Source organism: Lagopus leucura, unplaced genomic scaffold (genome assembly GCF_019238085.1).
Source record: "Lagopus leucura isolate 7727_CA_CO unplaced genomic scaffold, USGS_WTPT01 Super-Scaffold_810, whole genome shotgun sequence".
Classification (NCBI taxonomy): Eukaryota; Metazoa; Chordata; class Aves; order Galliformes; family Phasianidae; genus Lagopus; species Lagopus leucura.
In genome coordinates, this window is record NW_024962261.1 from 11,324,672 (window position 1) to 11,347,352 (window position 22,681).

At 41.6% G+C, this 22,681-nt stretch overlaps 1 protein-coding gene across 1 annotated transcript; it reads right to left on the reverse strand.

The window, feature by feature from the left end:
- Positions 1 to 9,662: 9,662 nt before the first annotated feature.
- CUNH5orf63 (chromosome unknown C5orf63 homolog) lies at positions 9,663 to 18,404 on the reverse strand. The gene is made up of 4 exons (XM_042866335.1): positions 18,331 to 18,404; positions 13,936 to 14,056; positions 10,634 to 10,690; positions 9,663 to 9,910 (listed from the first exon to the last, which is right to left on the reverse strand). Exons 2-4 carry the CDS (start codon positions 14,047 to 14,049, stop codon positions 9,731 to 9,733), a joined length of 351 nt encoding a protein of 116 aa, XP_042722269.1. The 5' UTR covers positions 14,050 to 14,056; positions 18,331 to 18,404; the 3' UTR covers positions 9,663 to 9,730.
- Positions 18,405 to 22,681: the final 4,277 nt, after the last annotated feature.

Below are 22,681 nucleotides of genomic sequence, written 5' to 3' on the forward strand. Positions count from 1 at the left end.
TGTTGAGTCTGAAGTCACTGTACACGTCTACACTTTCAATGTCAAAGCTGCAGTCACCTTCAGAAAAACCACTTGCTTCCCATCAGTTTTCCTCTATCTGCCATTTTGGACAACACTCAGTAAGAAACCACATGTTAATGCTGTTTACATAATAGTCTTAATGATGACTACACAAATTAAATGAAGTTCTTATTCTCTTTGGTTAGACTGTCTCTGATATGATAGCTGGACAGAAAGAAAGATCACAGAATCATAGAATGGCTTGGGTTGCAAGGAATCTCAAGTATCATCAGGCTCCAACCCCCCTGCTGCATGCAGGGCCATGGACCTCCACATCTAGTACTAGACCAGGCTGCCCAGGGCCCCATCAAACCCAGCCTTGAACACCTCCAGGGATGGGGCATCCACAGCCTCTCTGGGCAAGATAAGGAAGGAGTTTTTCTTATAGAGCAAGTAAAGAAAGTGTAGTTGAGACAGTTCGCTTTAACTCTTGTTCTCAGTATCTGGTTTGGAAGGGACTTACAAGGATCAATTCCTAGCTCCACAGGGAACCACCCAAACCCTGTGTCTGAGAGCAGTATCCAAATGATCCTTGAACTGTGGCAGCTTGAGGCTGTGCCCACAGCCCTGTGCAGCCTCTTCCATGTCCACCACTCTCTGGTGAAGAACATTTTCCTGATACCCAACCTTATGACTTCAATGAAGAAAAGGATGTTTCCTAAACTACTCTGAGAAGCATAGTATGAAACATGATCATTTTTGGCAATACACTCAAGAACACAGGGAGAAGTGAAAATACTTTACTTGTCAAGATCCATAAAAATGCATAGCTATTTTCAGACACAAAAACTGGGTTCAATCTCCTTTTGTGGAACAAAAGGGGAAAAACCTAAATCTGTGTGCGTGGAAGAACAGTGTTTCCAGAAGAATAAATTCCATTTGTTCTAGCTGGTTAAAATGAATGGAGATATTATTAAAATTAATATAGACATCTTATTACACTGATGCCTTCCAGTGCTCATGCCTGAATATAATTCTACTAAAAAAAAAGGAGAAGATAAAAAATGAACCTTAACCTGTATTCATGTATATTACCATCAGCGCCAGGTTAATCATAACATCCATGCATAGAAATACCAAATGTAAAGACTTCTACGCTGTAGACTCTTCTGGTATCACTTTCTTCCAGTACGTCTTGTTTTCTTTCTTAGTCTCTACCTCCTACACCCTCCTTCTCCCAGTGTATTCTCAGACACTGTGATACAGTGTCAGGCATTTCACCAGTGGAATGAGTGCTGCTGTGGATGGTTGGCTGTGGTATAAAAAATTCAAACTGAGAGACAACCAGCAAGCTGCTCAAGAAACAAGCATGTTAATAATCAGTACTTACTGGAATGAAATAGGATAAATGACTTACTGCTAGATGGGAACCTGTTACAACATTTATATATCAAATAACATTTACACAGCTGTGGCTCTTCCCTTTCCCGTATGCCTTGCTGGCCCAGCCAGCTGTGACAGCAGATTGGCAGGGCTTCATGTTCCCTGAACATGTATATGGGCTGCGTTGGTGCTGCTGGAGCCTGAACAGCCCCAGGTCCAGGGTCACCATGGGACACTGCCAACAGAGATGGTCCCAAAGGTGGGTATGGTTATGCTTACCCAAGATTTTATAGGCAAAGAGGAATCTCAGTCCACCCCACCCTCCTGGCCAGTACACAACTACTGCATTTTTGGCATGTGGGACTCCAACTCAGCCATTAAAACTGCTACCACCTTCAAAAAACTCCTAAAACATTCCATATTCCTGGGCAGAGCTGTGGGCTGTTACAGTTTGATACAGAGTTGGCTGCTCCCCACTGGCTCCAAGAATAGAGAGAGCAAAGAGATTGATGTCTGTCTACACCAAGGATGCACTGTTACCCAAAAGGCTCACTGACAGGCTTACTTGCACAAGTACTTTAGCAGCTTGTGGTTTTCACTAACAAATAAACACCGTTTCCATTCTTACTTAGAGAAAAGCCAGCTGCCTGGAGAGCCATTGAGGAGATCAAGTATACTGCCGTTGCTTTCAGCCTAACCCCAGCCCATGGCCTAAGCTTGCTTGACTTTTCAAACTGCCAAGCAACTTGCATATATCAGCTATGAGGCTGCCATCTCTTGGCCTCACTTTCTGCATCAAACTGTAAGTGACAAGGTTCCTCATGCTTCAGCTGCCAGGTTTTCAACAGTCTTAACCATGTGGATAACATTATTAGTGATTGCTTTGCACTGGGCAATGTGAATTTAAGAACAGATTTTCTATATATCAGCATGCTGCAATTCATTTCTAAATACAATCACTGCTGACAAAAGAAAACTAAAATAAATCCCACACAAGAGTAAGTGGGCACAGCCAGCAATTAAAGCACTATGGTTGCAGGAGACAGAACTTTTCCAAGTGACATCCAGCAGCTCAAGTCAATTCATGGCAACTACAGTTGCTCCCATTTCCCCTGAAATCCTGGTACTGGTTCTTGCTCTTTCCCTTTCAGTGTAGCTCACCTACCAGGAGATAGGTACCACCTCCCCATGCCACCTCATCACAGAGACAGCTGAACACCATCCTCAGCCCTAAGATGCAAATTAAGATTTGGGATGTCAGTCATTATTTCTTGACTGTCCCATCTGATCCAAATTTCAGACAAACGCTGACCAATTGCTTGGTCACTAAAGAGTGGGTATGGAGAAGAATAACCTCATGGATGACTTCTGCTCTGTGGAATATTCAGCAAACACTCAATGAGTTCCTTCCACAGTGGGAGAGGCCTGATCCCAGAAAGGACAGCAAGCACCTCTGACTTAATTTCTTCAGACCAGCTCCTCTGACAAGGCTTCTTCTCATGGACAAGGAGCCAGTGCTTTTCATATAAACATTTCTACAAGACATGTTGGCAGGGGTCACTGGCCTCCGCCTTGGACACAGAAGGTTTTTTTCACCTTCATTGATCACCTGGCCAAAAAGATGGAGGGTCTCCTTCTGGCCAGCTGCAGTCTGGCCAGCTGCATTCTCCAGACAAGGTGATATTTGAAGGCTCCCATCCTCAAGAGGAGAAGAGACAAGCAAAGAGCTTAGAGCTGAGTCTGGCACTTTCCCTGTTCAGATTACTACTGATCTTTAAGACTGGCTTCATCACAGCAAAACAAGCATTTTGTAGGTAAAAGATTAAGGATCAGCCCTACGGTGCTCTTGAGGTACAGTTATCTTCCACCAGTTTCTCCATCAGCTTCCATCCTGTGTACACTCACTCTACAACCCAGGCAAATAGTCCTCATGTTCACAATAGGGATTGCCTATTTCCCACCTGCAGAAGCCCACCTCTGTTGTGTTGTAGAAAAGACATTGGTCCATCCATGAAGCTTATCTGGATTGTTTCTTTCCTGTTTCACATCTTACAAGTACAAATGTCTTGGGAATTGAGAAGTTGTTTGGATTATTCAGTAGTCTCAAGCATAAATTCTCTGTTTGCTATTTCCCCACTGTAATAAAAATTTGTTTCGTTTTTTTAATATGAAGCGTGCTGCTGAGGAGACAGAATAGTAAATGAGGGAAAAAAAACAGAGGACACTCGTGGAAGTTTGTCAGCTTTACTAAATCTTGCTGGCATAGCCAAGAAGCTATCACAGTGCTGCTGTAGAGCATGCAGTTGGCTATGTATGGGGTTCCACCATAGAATCATAGAATCACCAAGGTTGGAAAAGACCTCAGAGATTATCCAGTCCAACCATCCACCTATCATCAGTATTTTTCACTAAGCCATGTCCCTCACTGCAACATCTAAATGTTTCTTGAGCACCTCCAGCAATGCCATTGTACCATTTCCGTGGGCAGCCCTTTACCATGTCTGACCATCTTCTTGGAGAAGTACTTCCTAATGTCCAATCTGGACTTCCCCTGGCACAACTTGAGGGCATTCCCTCTACTATTACTGCTGGTTACAAGGGAGAAGAGGCTGCCTCCCACCTCACCACAACCTCCCTTCAGGTAGTTGTAGAGAGTGATAAGGTCTCCCCCGAGCCTCCTCTTCTCCAGACTGAACAATAGCACTCCTTCAGCCACCCCTTACAAGGTTGGTGCTCCAGACTCCGCACCAGTTTTGTTGCCCTTCTCTAAACATGCTCCAGGGCCTCAGTGCTTTTCTTGTAGTGAAGGGCACAAAACTGAACATGATACTGGAGCTGCAGCCTCACCAGAGCAAAGTACAGAGGGCTGGTCACTTCTCCACTCCTGCTGGCAATACCGTTTCTGATACAAGCCAGGATGCCATTGGCCTTCTTGGCCACCTGGGCACACCGTTGGCTCATGTTCAGCTGAGCGTCAACCAGTACCCCCAGGTTCATTTTCTCTACACTGTCTTCCAGCTACTCTGCCCCAAGTCTGTAGTGTTGCTGGGGATTTTGGCCCAAGCGCAGGACCAAGCACTTGGTCTTGTTGAACTTCATTCCAATGGCCTCAGCCCACTAACCGAGCCTGTCCAGACTCCTCTGAAGGGCATTCCTCCCATCAGGCCCTGAAGGCCCTACTAAGGCACATGGAAAGTAAAGATGAGGTGAGTGGTAGTAACCAACATGGCGTCATCAAGGGCATGTCATACCTGACACACCTGGTGACCTCTTATGATGGAGTTGGATCAGTGGATAAAGGAAGACCAACTGATGTCATCCACCTGGACTTGTGCAAATCAACTGACACTGTCCCATATGACATCTGGGTTGTCAAATTGGAGAAAAATGGATTTGATGGATGGACCACTTGCTGGATAAGGAATTGTCTGGATGGTCGTAATCAGAGAGTTGTGGTCAATGTCTCAATGTTCAAATGGAAATCAGTGACAAGTGGTGTTCCTCAGGGACTGGGACTGATGTTAAATTTAACATCTTCGTAAGTGTCACAGAAGTGGGATCAAATGCACCCTTAGCAAGTTTGCAGATGACACCATGCTGAGTGGTGCAGTTTACATGCTAGAGGAAAGAGATGCTATCCAGAGGGACCTGGACATGCTTGAGAGGTGGGTCCTTGCCGATTTCATGAAGTTCAGCAAGGCCAACTACTAGGTTCTGCGCCTGGGTCAGGGCAATCTCAAGCACGGATACAAGTGAACGGCTTGAGAGCAGCCATGAGAGAAGGATTTGAGAGTGTCAGTTGATGAAAGATTCAACATGAGGCAGCAATGTGCATTTGCAGCCCAGAAGGCCAACTATAATCTGGGTTGCATCAAGTGAAGCGTTATTCGACCCCTCTGCTCTCATGAGACCCCACCTGGAGTGCCTCCTACGAGAACAGGCTAAGGGAGCTGGGCTTGTTCAGCTTGGAGAAAAGAAGGCTGCAGGGTGACCTCATTGTAGCCTTTCAGTACCTAAAGGGAGCCCACAAACAGGAGGGGAGTCAACACTTCAAAAGGGTAGATAACAGGAGGACAAGGCAAATGGTTTTAAGTCGAGGGAGGGGAGATTTAGGTTGGATGTCAGGGGGAAATTCTTTACAGAGAGAGAGGTGAGGTGCTGGAAAAGGCTGCCCAGAGAGCTGTGGTTGCCCCATTCCTAGAGGTGTTCAAGGCCAGATTGGATGGGGCTCTGGGCAGCCTGGTCTAGTATTGAATGTGGAGGTTGGTGGCCCTGCATGTGGAAGGGTAAGACTCATGATCCTTGAGGTCCAGAATGGTCCTTGGCCATTCTGTGATTCTGCGATTCTGTGAGTGCAGTTCTGAGGCCCCTAACACAAGGACACTGAGCTGTTGGAGCAGGTCCAAAGGAGTGCCATGAAGATGGTCAGAGGGCTGGAGCACCTCCCCTGCGAGTACAGGCTGAGAGCTAGGACTTCTAGGGGACCTTCTAGCGACCTTCCAGTACTAGAAGGAGGTCTATGGAAAAGCAGGGGAGGGAGTTTCTATAAGTTAAGCAGGACAAGGTGAAATGGTTTTAAACTGGAAGTGTGTAGATTTAGACAGACACCAAGAAGATATTCCTCATTGTGAAGGTGGTGAGACACATTGGAATAGGCTGCCCCATGAGTCTGTGGATATCCCCCTCCCTGGAAGCATTCAGGTCCAGGCTAGATGGGACTTCAAGCAACCTGATCTAGACAGAGATGTCCCTGCCTATAGCAGAGGGTGTTGAAACTAGATAATCCTAAAGGTCTCTTCCAACTCAAACTATTCTGTGATTCTATGAACTTCTGCCAGCTGTTTGTAGAATGCCTCTGTCTCTTTATCCTGGTTATGCAGTCTACAGCAGATCCCCATTGGGGTGCCCACCTTGTTGGCCCTGCCCTTGATCCTTAGCCATAGTCTCAATCTCATTACTCCCAGCCCCAAGCTCATCAACACCACAGTAGACTTTAACATAGAGAGTCACACCACCACCCCTTCTCAAATAAGGCTATCCCATTTGTGGGCTGTGTTGCGTCAAGACATCAACAAAAAGCTGGAGAAGTTGAACAGATAAGTGGGTAAGCTTGGTGGGAGTTTGCAAACTATAGTTACTGGAGGAAGACTGGACATTGTGTATGTACTTTTCAACTGGCCAGAAATAGGATGTAAGAAAAAAAAAAGTTTACGTATGATTTGTTCCCTCCCTTCTTGTTTTTGGAAGATGAAAGCAACAGACCCAGCAACACCATGCCATTTAGTCTCCCTGGACATCAAAGGAAATGGGAAACAGTTAATTATTTGAGGCAAAATTCTGGTCCACCAAGGATCTCCCAGTCAAGGAGAATGATGATGGTAAGAGAAGAAACTAACATCTGCAACCTTGACAGAACCTAAACTTGCAGTGAGAACCTTGCAGCACATGTGGTCCAAAATGAACTACCAGCCTCTTGCCCATCACCCTTTCCAGTGGGGTTTCACCTGGAAATGACTGCAGGTCCACTACTTCTGTGAGATGTGCAAGCCCACACTCCACATTAATGATCTGTTTTCATCTTTGTGTCCAACAGAGCTTCTGCTACCTTGAAACAGAAGAACAACAGCAAGTTCTCCTACACTGCTGAAAGGCTCTGGCGTTATATCCCATGTTTGGCTTTGAAAGGATGGGGTGGTGGTTGAGGTTGGGTGGCTGGAACTGATATTTCCATACCAAACAGAGTCAAGGCCTGCTGCTGGCACAGAGGTCTATGATGACCTCTCCTTGACAAGAAAAATAGGATTAGGTGTGCATAAGACAGGGCTGCATTTGATTCTGAACTGGAAGAAAACTGGAAAAGGCAGTCACCCCTGTCTATATTATACACCACTAGAACCCACAGCAAAAATAGAAAACCTCCATCCAACTGACAAAGGCTAAGCCATAGTCAAAAGCTATTATAAAATTCATGTTGCCATCCATGTCACAAAGTAAAGTGGAAGAAAATCTGCCTGGACTACAGAAGAGAACCTCCACAGCCCGGATGAATAAGGACAATGAGGTAACCTGCTTTTGGTTTCCTTTTTTTCCCCCACAAAAACAGAGCTTATTAAAACTAAAGGAAAATTGCTCTCTGATGGCTATTCCAGCCTCTGTCAGTTATGTGTTTTGGGAAATGGGGCAAGACCTCTGTCCTGTGTATCTTTGAGATAATAATGGTGTATTTTAGAAAATCGTTTGATGTATACTTGAAAAGCACTGTGTGTCAGTTATCTCATTACAAGATTCTCAGCATGGAAAAATCCAGGCTACCTGAAACCATCCCAAATTACAAAGAAAGATCTTGGCATTTGGTTGCTGACACAAGAGATAATTCAGACGTATTATTTAATGGTACCCTGTGGCAAACTTACAGCATTATAAACTGCAGAAAGTGTGGAAGATTTTGTCTCTAGGGACCTGTGTTCGTTTTAATGGTGAAAAGCACTGTGGGTAGGGCAACACTATGCTGCAGCACACAATGCAAGCAGCATTTTTTTGTAACAGGTTCCACATTTTTTTTTCCTCCTGTTGGTGAAAACATTACATTTAATATTTTGTTTGGTTACTTGGGTTCAGTCACTTATTCCTAAGAAATTCCATCTTTTTTTTTTTTTTTTTTAAATTATTATTTTAAACAATCTCCACAACTTACAGTTCTCTCTTCTAGCAATTCTCAGATATTTTCAGATCCCTTGCAACGTGCACTCAAGTTGCTGAACTGGAAAAAAGTTTTTTCTCACCCTTTGATGCCCAGAAAGCTTTCCTCTAGCAGAATCCACCAGAATTGGGTAGTCGATAGAAGATGACACCGCAGGACGGGCTGACAGTGGGACTACCATTTTCACATGAGTGGATTAGCTGTTTTGTTATTCAACCATACCCTAAGAGCTGAAGCTGTAATGCATCTCAGTGAATTTCAGCTTGCTGTTCTTACTGAGCTCTGTGTCTGGATTCTTCCCTCTCTGAAGACTGTATCTGCTAAGCATCCTTGCTTACATTTTTAATAGAGAACATGTGATAGAAAAGAACAGAAATGCAGCACATATGTATGAGTTTATGTTTAGAAGGTTCTATCAAGGAGACCTTAAGCTGACTTTTTTTCAGTGTTTATTACAGACCATCCACCTTAGAACAGCTGAGCTTTTGCTTTTCTCCTGCTTCTGAAAAATGTATTTAACATAGGCATTCTCTGATTACCATACATATTTTCATTGCCAATGACACACTAAAAGAACTGCAGAGCCCTTAACAAAAGGCTACTGTTGCCAAATGATAAATGGATTTACAGCTGTCTTGTAGAGTGAACAGAAATGTGACTCCTCTCTGTTAGGAAGTATAAAGAATGGATTGAATTACCACAGAGCCCTAGCTCCCATAATACAGTAAGAGGAAGAAGTTTCCTGCTCACTTGGTTTGTAATGTTGGACAAATATGCCATAAGTATCTCTAAGGAGACCAGAAGTGTACTAATTTATGGTTTTTGTTTGTTTGTTTGTTTGTTTTTAAAGAGCGTAACTGGAAACTAATGGAAAAATCCTATTATTTTAAGCCAGAAAATTTTAAAATAAGCTCTTTGGGCTTCTTGCGTACCTCTTCATAGTCTGAAATTAATGACACTAGTAGAAATTAATTTGGAGCTAATAAATGTTGCTTTCATTGCAGATCCTGTTTGTTTGGCTCTATTGTACTTCATTCCCTTCTTTCTTTCTCAGTTGTGATGGGGAGTAACTCTAGTACTGAGGAGCTCAAAGCTTGCAGTAGAAGACAGAATGTATTTAAGTGCAACATGTTCACCACATGAGAAAAAAAACACTCAACTGTTTATGTATGAATAATAGCTTCATCAAACTGTGCTGATTATTCTATAGGTACAACTCTCCTTCATTGAGAATATGCCACCTTTAATCAAGTGTCCTTTTCATTTACAGCACATTTACAGCCTTCTTCTCCACTTCAAAATGAGCACTTGGGACAGACTCCTATACTTCATGTCTCTTACAGACCTGCAGCTTACACATACTAACAATCTCAAAGCACGTTTCATTTTCTCTGCTGCTATGGAGCAACATTTATTCCATCAATGAAAAGCCACAGTCTAGGAATACAGCAGATGCTCTCTACAGTTGCTACTGAGGCAGCTGGACTGAATGACTAATACAAAACAGAATATGAGTCACCCAATTTTTTTAAGAACACAGGTACAGTAAGTTCTAAGAAAAGTAAGGCGAGATAATGAGTACTATTTCTTCATACCATTTATTTTGCACAGTTGTTTCAGAACCACATTGGAACAACCGTATTTTCTTCAATGGTTTCCATCATTATGCTTCTCCAGCTTCGTAAGCTGGTCCTCAAACTTTTGAATGTCTACTTGATGCTTCATTAAGAACTTCCCATTCAAATGAAAAACAGGTATGTCATATTTGTATTTATTATACCATGATGAGTTCTCCGGAAGGGTAATATCCACCTCCTGCAAAATAAACTGTGACAGAAAAGAAATATGTCATTACATACTACAGTGGAAAAGTGGCTTATCTTTGCATCAAGATTCTTTTTCAGAAATGAAAGAAGGTTCACTTTATGCTTCTGGATTTATTCTTCTATATTGCAAAAAATTGCCCATTTTATGGCAACAAAATGCATGCAGCCACAGTCCTTAGCTATGCATCTGCAAAGGACTCACTCCAGTTCAGAAAGGTACTTTTGATCCCCTGTACAGAACCCGTTTCCTTTGAATATTAGCTACAACAAAGTGTCAAGCAGTACAGTGCAATACCTTTCAAACGCTACTATTAACAACTTCTTCCCAGGGCAAAGAACAGTAAAAACTGTCCTTAAATACAGTTGAAACATTTGAAGCCCTATTTACCAAAATGTTTTTTCCCAAATGTTATCATCACCTGCCCCATAAAAATTGTAAACTCCTGTCAGACAGGAAACAGTATTTACAAGTGCAGTGGTTTTAAAAACTTGCAATTAAGTGTATGATGGTTTGGTTTGCCAATACTTACTTGAGCTGCATGGTCTCAAAATGTTTTCTGGATAATGAATTTTATGGAAATCAGCGCTGAAATTGTCTTGAAGAGGTCACCCATGAAAGCATAATGGATGCAAATAAATCCAAGCAATTTTCTTTCTCAAAGAAAGAACCCTCATGAACGATTTTTTCTCTATATGAAATGTATACAGTATTGCAATACATTACCCTTCTCTTATATGGCTCAAGCACTTCTTTTGCTTCATCACAAAGAGGGCAAGGTTTCTAAAAGGGAAAAATGGAGACCATCATAAAGCACAAAGTAAAACACATAAATTAGCTGCACTGTAAAGTACAAAATAGGCAGATGTGATCATTACTGCAAACATCATTTCCCTCCGCCATTTCTCTCACGTCTTAAGGCTCTCTAAAGTTTTATCCTTGCAGCATGGACACAAAGAAATTACTCTTGCTTCACCCACAAAAAGCATACATTTGCTGTTATTTTTCTTACAAATTAACATTTTTCAACTGCTATTCCAAAGGTTTAGGAGGTCATTATGGTTTATAAGGCCATAAACACATCCCTTCTTCCGGCTAGCAGCTGCAGGTAAAAGTGCTTCCATCTCCAGTTGGAAACAACTGCCCATAATGCTCTAGTCAGAAGTGGAGCAAGTGAAGGACTCACATGAGTAACTTCTGTTCCACTACAGATCAAGTCACCAGTGTCAGTTCAAATAGCATGACATAGGCTGACAATGTCTGATAGAAATTAAACATGATACCTCCCAACCTGCACAGCTAGGAGGGCAAAAAACCTCCAGCAGAGTGAACTGGCAAACAGCTCTGACCTGCAATGGGGTTCAAGAAAACCTCTCCTTTCTGAAAATTCCCTAGATTTCCTCTGTAGCTATCAGCTGATTTCTGCTGATAATGTATCATGACTGTCAGAGCACCGCTCACGTGAAACAGTGACTCACATGAAGGCATGCTGCTTCAGTATCTGTAGTAGCAGAATTTGGCCTATAATTCACATAGCAAAACACACAGACGTCCTTCTGTCATGAAACATCACTTACAGCTGGAAAAGACCTACTCCTTCCCACTTAAAAATCTTTCTATGGCTTCTTTAAATATAGAGCTATTTCTTACTTCCCATATGTTAACTCATCTGGATTAAATACTCTACTTTCAATTCAGATCCATCTAAACTGTTTTTCATGCAGGGACATATCCTTATACTCTGAAAACTTACACAAGATGCTAAACATCAACAGTTCTGGGTTTTTGCTTGCGGCTTTTGGATAGATCAATATATTAGAGACCCAAAAGTGCATATCAGTGACCGAAAGAAATGCTCCAGAATCCTGCACATCAGTTCTTCACATCACTCCTTCACACTTAGTTCCAAGAGCCAGCCTCTTTGTAGTGTTATTAGGATGTTCTTAATTTTCCTAGGATTGTGGTAAACTTTCTAACAGTCACACAAAAGCATTTAAAAAACTAAGCTGATTTTCAGCAAAGAATATATTTTGCTTTCCTGCATGAAAGGCGAGTTTTTGTACTGCATAGTACTAATATGATTGGCACTGGTTTGGAATCAGACAATGAACTAACTCCACCAACAGTTAAATCAGTTTAAATGGTCTACTTATATTATCATACATTTTTCAGTACTTAGCACAATAGTAGGTCTCTGCCGTGGATTTATCCTATTCTGTAATAGGATATATAATATATATTCTGTGATAGGATAAATAGGGCTGCCTTACACAATCCCCCATCTGAAAGGTACCTTACTGCAGCAAGTGGGATTCCTACTGCTGACACAGTAAAAATCCCTTCTCAAAGGGACCTGTGCTGTATTATTAGCTGGATCTGCTTGACAGTACACATGCTGGGAGGGAAAGTTTTATTTCTATAGACAATGCTCATTTGTGTGGCATACTCTGCCTGCAGTTTGGTATTTATTTTACACTGAAGCTGAAGGAAGCATGCCTATGTTCCTGCCTCCACTTCTTTTGTACTAACGTAAGCACTCATACAGCTACATGGTAAAACTAGACATGAAAACTGATTTGACTTACAGTAACACTATAAAAAAAATATTCCTTTTTTTTTTTTTTTTTAAACCTGGAGCAGCTGTTGCACAAATGCCTGTGTTGGCATAAACAAAGCCTCTTAGGGGAAAGACCATTTGGCAATGCTAGCATCTACTAGTTTAATGTGGTCACAGAAGCCATAGCTCTCTCCTGCCTTTTCTTCCTCTTTTCATTCTTAAAAATTGGAAGGAGGGAGAAATGCAATTAATAAGTATAAACTAGAAGCAGTCATTAGTTTAAAGCAGTCTGCCTTCTTCTTTGCAACTGACAGTGATACGAGACATGAAAAACATTTTCCATTAAAAACACATTCCGCCAGAGAAGACAGTTTAGAGAGCTACTTGAACTCTGCACCCAGAAAATTTTATTTCATACAGTACTACTAGTTTAAGATTTTGTGACACTATATCATACAAAGGAGCTTCTTCACAATTATTAATCCAAAGCCAAGCTCATTATTCCCTACCTTATCACACTTGCTTTGTGAATGAACTCATGCTGAATCAGGCAAGGAGAGAAAGAAGCTGTACAGTACCGTCCTTAAAGAATGCATTCCACTAATTAGGAAACAACTGATGAGGACTTTTAAAATCTATTCCTCTGTTACACAATTTAAACATTCTTTTACAGCTAGGAAGAGAATGAACAAACATTGTTCAGGAAGAGGAAATCATATGAATCTCATCCAAAACCAACAAGTACTGCCATACTGATATCAACATTCTCAGTGCTTTGCATTCAACATTATTCTACCAAAAGCCTCAGAAATTATGTAATGACTAAACACAGTCAACTGCAGCGTGCCATTCTGTCTGAAAGTGAAAAAGACCTCTGCAGATATAGCAGATTCTTAGTAACAATTTGTGGAAGGCCGTGGCTCACAGATGGCCATTCTTGCTCATCACACCTGTTTCCTACATGTGCTTAAGAATCCTAACAGCCTATACCCCAAACAAAAGTTTATTTCCATTTTATTCCTGTTATCTTTACAGAGCCAGTAAAGCAAAAGAAAGGGTGATAGCAGACTTTTCTTTTTCCTCGTATACTATCAGTACTACTCTGATATATTTTCAGTCTCAAATATAGCAGTGAAATTAAATGAGTGCTTCGAAGAGCCTATTTTGACTGTTTATGCCTGTCTTGAACAGATTAGGTACGAAAACTCATCTTTGATGTCCATTTCCAGGATGAAACACTAGCAGTTAGAGAACAATTTTCTACTAGAAAATGGACCACAGTGTCACTGAGATTGAATAGTCCTGAAATCTCCATTTGTTGCTTGTAACTACTTGCTTGTGAGAGGAAAGTGCTGTAAAGCCAAGAGTAAAAAAACACCCTAAAAGCAAATGACCAAAACTACACAAAAGGTCAAGTCGTTTCATCTAGGATTTGTGTATATTGATGCTTTATTCTGAAAACTACTTTTACCTTGGTGAACAGAGTCAATACTGGCTTATTCGTGCGAGCTGAACAGAGCTGTCTTCCCGGTAGACTGGATGTACTTGCTAGTTGCACTGTTCTGCTTAGAAAACAAAATATCATTGTCCTCCTACGGCAAAAATAAAACATATGCTTTAATTGTTTTCTGGTATAAGTAACGAAGTTCAATTTAAAGCTTAATGTGGTTCTTCAGTAACAGCTTTAAAATACACAATCAAACCATTTTCCCAGCACTTCTATGTTTACAGATCAACTGCTTTTTAATCAGAAAAACTCTGTGACAGACCAGAAGCAGTTTGAAGTAGCTCAAGAATTGCAGCTCCATTAACAAATATATATTTCCTTGCTGAAATGCCTCTTTTAAATTCTGTATTACAAACACTGACATAAATGCGTAACAGTTTCAACTTGGCATACGCTAGTAAGAATTATGTGATATTAACCAAAGGCAAAGTGCTATGCTTTGAACCTCAGTAATCTTGCTGCAGTGCTTGACATATTCTACTTAAAATTATTCCATCAAACGACTAATCTGTACCTAATCAGAATATTAAAATAATGCTTCCTGCAGCAAATAAAATGCTGCAGCTAAGACAATTTAACTTTGTAAAAAGTTAATAAAAGTATAATGAAAGCATGCATATCACCCTGAGTCCTTCCTGCAACAGCAAATTAATTTTTGAACGATGCTGGTATGTTCTTGCTTTCTTTGGGGAAGCTTAAGAAAACTCATAGAAAGTGTTGCTGTTGAAGGGTGGCAAATTGAAGTCATCAAACTACAGGAAGACTAATAACAACAGTTCTTCCTCCCCAGCTTAATCTTAAGGGAATCTCTGAATGACATTCTGGGACTTGGAGGCAAAGAAGAGAAACAAAAGGGAGTCTGCACAGAGAACATGAGCACAGGCAATATTTACTATCAGATTATGCACTGTAGCTATCAAGTCAGTTTACAGAAAGTCAAACTGTTCATTTTCCACTCAAGCAGAACTTGCCTATAGTTCTACTGACTGCAGAGGACCACAAACATACCATGAAACAGCACAAGCTTAAACTCAAGTATAAACCAATGGGATAACAGAGAAGAAAAGCAGGACTAAGTTGCAATTGATACTCTTGTTTTAGGATGTGCAGTAAAGAAGAGCCCACTGTATGTGCTGGACTTCCAAGTATTAATATTACATTGCTCTGGTTTATTTTTGGCACAGTGAAGTGTACTATGCCAGCTTGCTCACATGCAAGATAAAAAAGTCAAAAAACAAATAGTTTGCATTCTGGTAAGTTTACTTTTGTTGTCAGCCTAGTAAGGCAAATTTCATTCCTTCAAGACAAGGACAATTGTCCCCATACTATTTTGTGAACAGCAGAATGATTAAAGCCTAGATATACACAGATTTATTCCCCCACTTACACATATGATGTGTGTAGAATGACTCTGGTTCTCTCCTTTATCCCTGCTTTTAGACCCCTCCATCCCAAGCTGAGCTTGGACGACACTGACAAAACACCAATTAAACAAAAGCGGATATGCTGCTATCAACATAGAGCTTCAGGATCTCACAAGAATAAAGACAAAAGTCCGGCATCTTACTCCCCCATCAATTTCAAATAATCATAAGCAATGCTGTATTTACAGTTCAGGAGCAAATCTTCATTAACCAGTACTATTACTAAAAGAAGAGCCTTGCAGGAGAACACAGACTTTGGCTGGATGTTTTCATAAACAATCTAAGCACTGTATAATCTTGGTTGCCAAATTATTCACCCCCGGAAAATGACACTAAGGCCATGCTGTAATGCCAGCTGCAGAATGACTCAAAGAACTAATTGGATTTATGAAATGAAACCAGTCACAGCCCAGGCTCCAGACGTGCTCTGCTTCTCCAGCACAAAGCAGCCTGAGACACCTTGCCCACAGGGAGGGTGAGACAGTGTCAGTGTCATGTTTCCACAGTACAAAAGATGCAGTTTGACTTCTTATGTTTCAGAAACCTACAGTTGCTGAACAGCATCTGTATGTGGGCAGTGGCCAGAACAGCTGCATTCAAGATGCAATAAAGCAAGGTGCTAGCAAAAAGCAACTGAGCTTTACCGAAGTGTAACCATGTTTCTGCTCCGGCAGAAATCTGCACATAAATCAGGGAGGGGTTAATAATCTTCTTTCACGCAAAAAGATTAAGGTTTTGGATAAAACACCAGAGCTGTGGTGGTGCAGGAACCCAGGAGGTTTCTGCTGTTGTGTAGGGTTCAGCATAGCTGCTACTGATCAGAAGATAGTGAAAGGGAATATCTAACTGCTCACCAGGAAAATCTACGGTAGCTGCACAATTCACCTAAGCAGCATTCAGAGGACCATGCGCTCAGCACATGCACACCAACACCACAGCAACATGGGAGGAGCATGCTCCCAGTGCCAGCCCTCACTGAGCTGAGCACAGCTCCTGAGAGGCAGAGACCAGCTTCACAGGTCACTTCCAGCCAGTTTCACCGCTGACAAAAAGCCAGGGAAGTGCCACACAGTGTTCACATCCTGTTCATATCTGTGTTGTACTTGTCTTCTGTCATGAAAAAATTAAACTGCTAAAGCAAATATAAAATCTTTCAACATGATTACTCCACGCTTTTCACTCCCCCACCTCCAAGCTATTATAAAGACCTGTTTGAGAGACAGAATCAACCCATAAATGTAAAAAGAAAGGAAGCTTGCAAACTTAAAAACCCTGCCTTTCTTACACTACAGTAGTACACAATAATTTAACTGATGATACTTCTGAATTCAAACTTGGCCGATGCATGGTGTATTTTGCAAAGCCAAATTGAATTAATTTCCCATCCATATTTTGGGATGCTGGAAAAATAAGATGTGAGACTAGAACTAGCCATTATTTGGACAAGACAATTAGCTGTAAAAACTGTAGCTTAGCATCAGTCATTAAAAGAGAAGTACGGCTGACTTTCTCCCTAACTCTGTACTTCAATCACACTATATATTCTCAGCCTCACTCCAAATCACTGACAGATCCTTGCATTGTGTTCCTGGTTGTTTTATACACAAAATTACCTACGTATCTGGATAAGATTATGCACTGCATACTGTTTTCTTTCTGTGAATGTGTATGTAGACCTGAAAAAGAAATTACTATGACCAGACAGGCATTTGTCTGTATACACTGCACAATGATGCACTATTTCATTCTGGAACCTTAGCATGTGTTTGATCAGTCATGACTGCTTGGACCAATCAAACCTTTTTTCTGTATGGTAATATATCAGCACCAAGAAAACTACTAAATTTGCCTAAAACGGATCCCAGTCCTAAATACCTCCTAGCTGTTTTTCTTAAAGAAACTCTGTAAATTTCTGTTCTGCTGACTTGACTCCCCATTAGTTCCTCACTCTAGTGTGACAAAGAAATAGGAAAGAGAAACAGATGTCAGGTGAAATCCCCAGTGACCGGAAAAAAAGGAAACACCACTCCCATTTTTGAGAAAAGGTGAAATGCAGATCTGGGAAACAGCAGCTTGGATTTTTTCTTTGGGATGATGACAGAACAGATCCTCCCGGGAGATATATTAAGGCAGATGGAAGATGAAGATCTCAGACAACCACTACGACTTCACAAAGGGAGACAACGTCCCATCAATCTGGTGGCCTTCTACAATGGAATGATGGCTTCAGCAGAAATTTAGATTAGATCTTAGGAGTAAATTCTTTACTCAGAGGGCGGTGAGGCCCTGGCACAGCTGCCCAGAGAAGCTGTGGTGCCCCATCCCTGGAGGCACTGAAGGCCTGGCTGGATGGGGCCCTGGGCAGCTGAGCTGGGATGGGCAGCCCTGCCCACGGCACGGGTTGGGGCTGGGTGGGCACTGAGGTCCCTTCCAACCCCAAGCATTCTGTGATGCAGATGCAGACTGATGGCCCAAGTCAGCGGAGGCTTACTATATTTTTTCTATGCCTCCTCATTCAAAAGCTGGTATGGTAAGCCAGGAAAAGAGAATTACTGGCAGTGGGTTTCGGTTTGCTAATGATCAGGACGACGCGGCACGACAAAATACGGTGACGCAGCAAGGACCGCACGAGCTGGGCCAGGCGGCCCCGTACCGACCGCCTCCGTTTGCAAACCTTTCCCGGGCGCAACACGTTTTCCCACTACCGCCCGCCACCAGGAAGCCCCGCTCCCCCCGAGCCTTCCCAAATCTGTCTACAGACTGAAAGAGAAAAGCGTCCAGCGAGCTAACTACCGCGGCCTGCCCCGCTCACAGCCTGCGCTGCGGGCAACACAGCAGCCGCACGCAGGGCTGCCCCGCAACACCAAGCCTCCCGCCGCCCTCCTTCAGCCCCCGTCGCGCTCACCCCGTGCGGGCCGGGGCTGCGGACTCCCACCTTGCAGAAGCCGGGGGAAGGCCCAGCTCCGCGCTGCGCCCGGGGAGGACGCGCGGCCTCGGCGTCCGCGGCGCCCCTCCGCCGCCCTCTGCTGGCGGCCCCGCGGGAAGGTACGTTTCCTCTGAAGGTGAACTCGGTCTGAGCAAATAAATGAGAGCACTGGGCCTAGCCTCCCTTTTTCCCAGTGGTAAATTGAATGTTAGGGAAAATGTCCAGTTCCCTGTGACTCAAACAGAAGCCATGTAGATGAAATAGAATGTTAAAAATGTGATATGTGGCTTTTTTTTTTTTTTTTTTTTTTAATCTTTGAATATTGAATGTAGGCATCGACTGTACTCATAACTGAGTGGAAAACGAGGAAAAAGAGTCAAACACAGAGATTCTTCCTAAAAACAGTACTCCTCTCTCTTAACATGTAGCACTTGAAGCACTCTATTAACTTGAAGCACTACATGGTATGTTTGCTAGCCACACTGGTGGATGGTATGAAGCTGGGGTGTTTTGGAGTATATGAATAAATCCAAGTGAGATTGGAAATGGGCTCAAAATAACACAGAGAGTTGCAGTAAGAGTAGAAAAGTTGCTGATCTAAGGAAGATATCAATCTTACAGTCCCACAAGAAAGAATCTTTCTCTGCTGAGATTAATTGTTGCATTCTCGTCTGAAATTATGAGCCATTTTGATTTTGTCCTTTCCATTTTTTCCAGATTTTTTTCCATGTAATTTTCCAGATTACATGGCTTAAAGAGAGGGCTTCGGGATCTTTTGACATGCATCTGTGTACAGAAATTTGCAGTTTTAGTTCTCAAGTGTGTTGATTTTCCTTTCTCCAGAAAAGTGTTGTAAATAAAAAGCAGCAAGCATTTGCTGCTGGGAAACAAGGACTGTGGGCTCATGTTCTTTCTGTTGCTGTATTTCTTTCCGTGCCTTGCTTGTGCTTTTGTAGTTATTCCAGGGAGTGGGAGACAAATTTTCTGCAGGTACAATCTGAAGTTTCCCCTGTATGCCTGTGCATTGTGAGGCATATCACTGCAATGGGAAGGCTGCCAGGAGAGTTGCCTTACCCGGCCACCATGACATACCTAATTAATGAGCAGAGTAAACAAATGTGCCTGCTGAGGATTAATCAGCTCCCAGTGACTCGTTTTCAGACACTATCTTAATCCCTTCAGTTGAACAGGAGTATAATGCTGGCAGCTGTTCATTTTTGTGCCAGGATCAGAAAACCCAGTGTCAGCTTTGGGTGTTCTGCTTTGCTGTAAGACAGGCTTTTCGAGTTTGCCACAAGTCTCTCCCTTGGCTCTTCCCAAGTAGTCCTGCCTTTGGTCTGTGCCCAGCTCATGTCTCATGGAGCAGAACTGTGCCTTCAGTGCTTATTTAGGAAACCTTAAGTCATGGATGGAGTGGAAAGGGCTGGACTTTTAAATGCTGGGAAGGGATGGAAGGAAGACTCTTTGGGTAGAGGATACTTTCGGCAGAACCTAGTAAAAAAGCAGGGGTAAATAAAGAGGAAAACGTGTTCCTGGTTTCACAGGTATCAGACTGATTTTATCCTTCTCACTCCAAAAAGGAGGTTAGCCTACTTCGGGGTCTGTGTACAGGATTTAAGAACCTGAAGGAGGTGGAATCACAGTCCCCTGACTGATTAGTTTATTCAAACAGAATTGCTGCTGAAGCGAGCTAGTTCTCCAATGAGGTCCTTTCATGACCTATGTAGCTTGTCATATTTCCCAAATCAGTTATTACATCACTAACTGACCTTGCTGAGGTGAATGTTTGGAACAGCATTCATTTGATTCTATGCGCTGTTTTCAAGACAAAAATGTTTTTCAACAGTCTTGCACTGCTTCTTGTATTCATTTCTTCTGTGTTTAGGCATATCTGGTGAGGGCTGGTTTCAAACTTAATCTGGGCTATTCTTATTCTGGGATAAAGGTATGAAAAAAGAAAAATAAAAAAGAAAAAAGAAAAAAGGTCAATTCCCTATACTACACCTTGTGTAAAGAGATACTAAGATTAGGGTGCTGTGATTGACCAGTTTTGCTTTGGCAGATTTCTGCTACATTCTTGTGGGTAGCTCAGTACAAAGTGACTTTTGATTTTAATATGTTGGTTATGTGATAAATCCTCCTTTATGTTTGTAGCTATTTGAGCAGCAAAATATTACAGATGAGGAAAGATTTAACACCACAGAATGGGAGTCACTACTGCTCTGCTTAGGAATATGATGAGTTGCTGTGCAGCTTACTATGAAGTATGTTCTGAGACCTCGAAGTAGTGGAACCTCATCCTGTTTTTCATTCTAGCGCACAAAATGTCTTTAGACCTTAAGGGCAGCTGTGACTCAATGGTTAAATATGCTGCGCCAGTGTCCTGCTATGGTGGACAAATCTCTTCTGACTTATGTATTTGTTTGATCATTTACTGAATCTCTTTAAAAATGTCTGGAATTATTTTCATGATTTCTGTCTAAAAAGAACTCATATTGTAATGGATTGCTATACCTATGGCCTTCAATTAGGTATGTGTCCAGATTTATATATTTATTTCTCAAGTATTTTGATTTTATCTTTGCTACTCCATACGTTTGACATATGTCACAATATGCTTTTCATTACCTTTGCATGTTTTGTCTGTATTTGCATCATTCCTCTCATCAAACAAAGTAGTTAACAAGTGTAGTGTTTGTGGAGGGGATTTAGGAATTACTTTGACTTCAAAGTTTATCTTATGTATAAATCTTGGGCCATTTTTGCTTTGCAAGTAGTGTACAATGAGCACTCAATCATCAAACCTGAAAATCATCAAAGATTAAAAGTAAAAACAATAGCAGCGAAGACATAGTTTTTTTTATATGGAAAACTCCACCCATAAACATTTTTAAGGCTAAGGCACACTCTGTTGAAACTTATGCCATTGTGGAAAAGAAAGAATATAGTTTTTCCTTCTCTGTGATCCTCTACACCTCTCACTACAAGGTTTCTAGTACTTTAGATGCTGTTGTCCAGGTTTTTCCAAAGCTTTCTCCTGAAAATGGCAACTCTTGTGCTTGCATAGCACTCTGGGACTGTGTCAGCCCTGCTTGCCACAGCAAAGGCAAGGCACTGTATTCCTGTTCTTGTAGGTCATGGAGAATCTCTGTCTGCTTTGCTCTCTTATTTGGGAGGATATTGTTATCTTTGTGATGCCATGCTCAGATCTGTGAGACACCTACCCCGGTTTAAACTGTGAAGGCTTGACAGATTCAAAAATTACAAAAAGTAACACACTGAAAGAACAACCATATTGTCACAGATTGATTAACTTAAAATGAAGATTAGAAGAACATTAAGAAAATATTTGGTTGTAAGATTAGAGCGAATTCTTGCAATAAGGTATAACTGCAAGAAATGACACATATCTTAGCATCAGGCAAAGTAGCTTGAGAAATATATTCAAAAAACACAATGTGGCTTTTAAAATATGAAAATCAGTTATAGAAAGTTTTAATTTGCTTTAATGACCTATGTAAGGGAAGGTTAGAGGTCTACTTGCATATGAGCTTCCACTACCTGCTAATCCAGTAATCATCTGAACATTAAGTATAGTGACAAATAAAATAAATTTTGCCTATTAGTGGTTGGGACAGCACTTAGAATTTATCTTCACATCTAATAATCCCTATTGGAGCAGTGCTGTGATGACTGCTGTGAGTTTACTGAGCATCACCAGGACACCTGTTTACAGACCATGCCACAGCTCATTGGAAATCAATGTGACTCTTTTAATCCTTTTCACAGAGCTTTGGGTCAGCCATTCATTTGCTTATAGTACTGCAAAAAAATGCAGCTTTCGTTTGGAATGCTAAGAAGATTCCAACATGTTTGTTTCTGACAAGTTTTTTCCTTCGCTTCACATTTCCTTCACTCAAATATCAGTGGGTAGTATTTATAAGAAGTTTTTTATGAAATCTAGGATTTACACTAGTTTTGTCTTCAATTAATGGTGAGGCTGCTGTGATAAATGGATGTTGTAAATGTCACATTGCTCTCATCTCCAAGATTACACAGCTGATAAGTGAGGAGTGAAATAATATTTGTAATTTTGGCCCACATGTCTACAGCAAATTATGTAATGGTCTCAGCAGTCATTTTTCTAACTAAAAAGCCATACTATTTCCTTGACTACACATAAATGACATCTGAACAAGTAGCAGTGGCATTAAGTGAACATTTGGCTTTTCTCTTATACGTTCCTCTCTTTTTCCTTAAAAATGTCTTCCCATGTTTTCTGTGTATTGATCTGCTAAAGACAAAGAGCTTCTCCTTGTATTATATTACAACACTTCACTTTCATAAATGAATAAATATT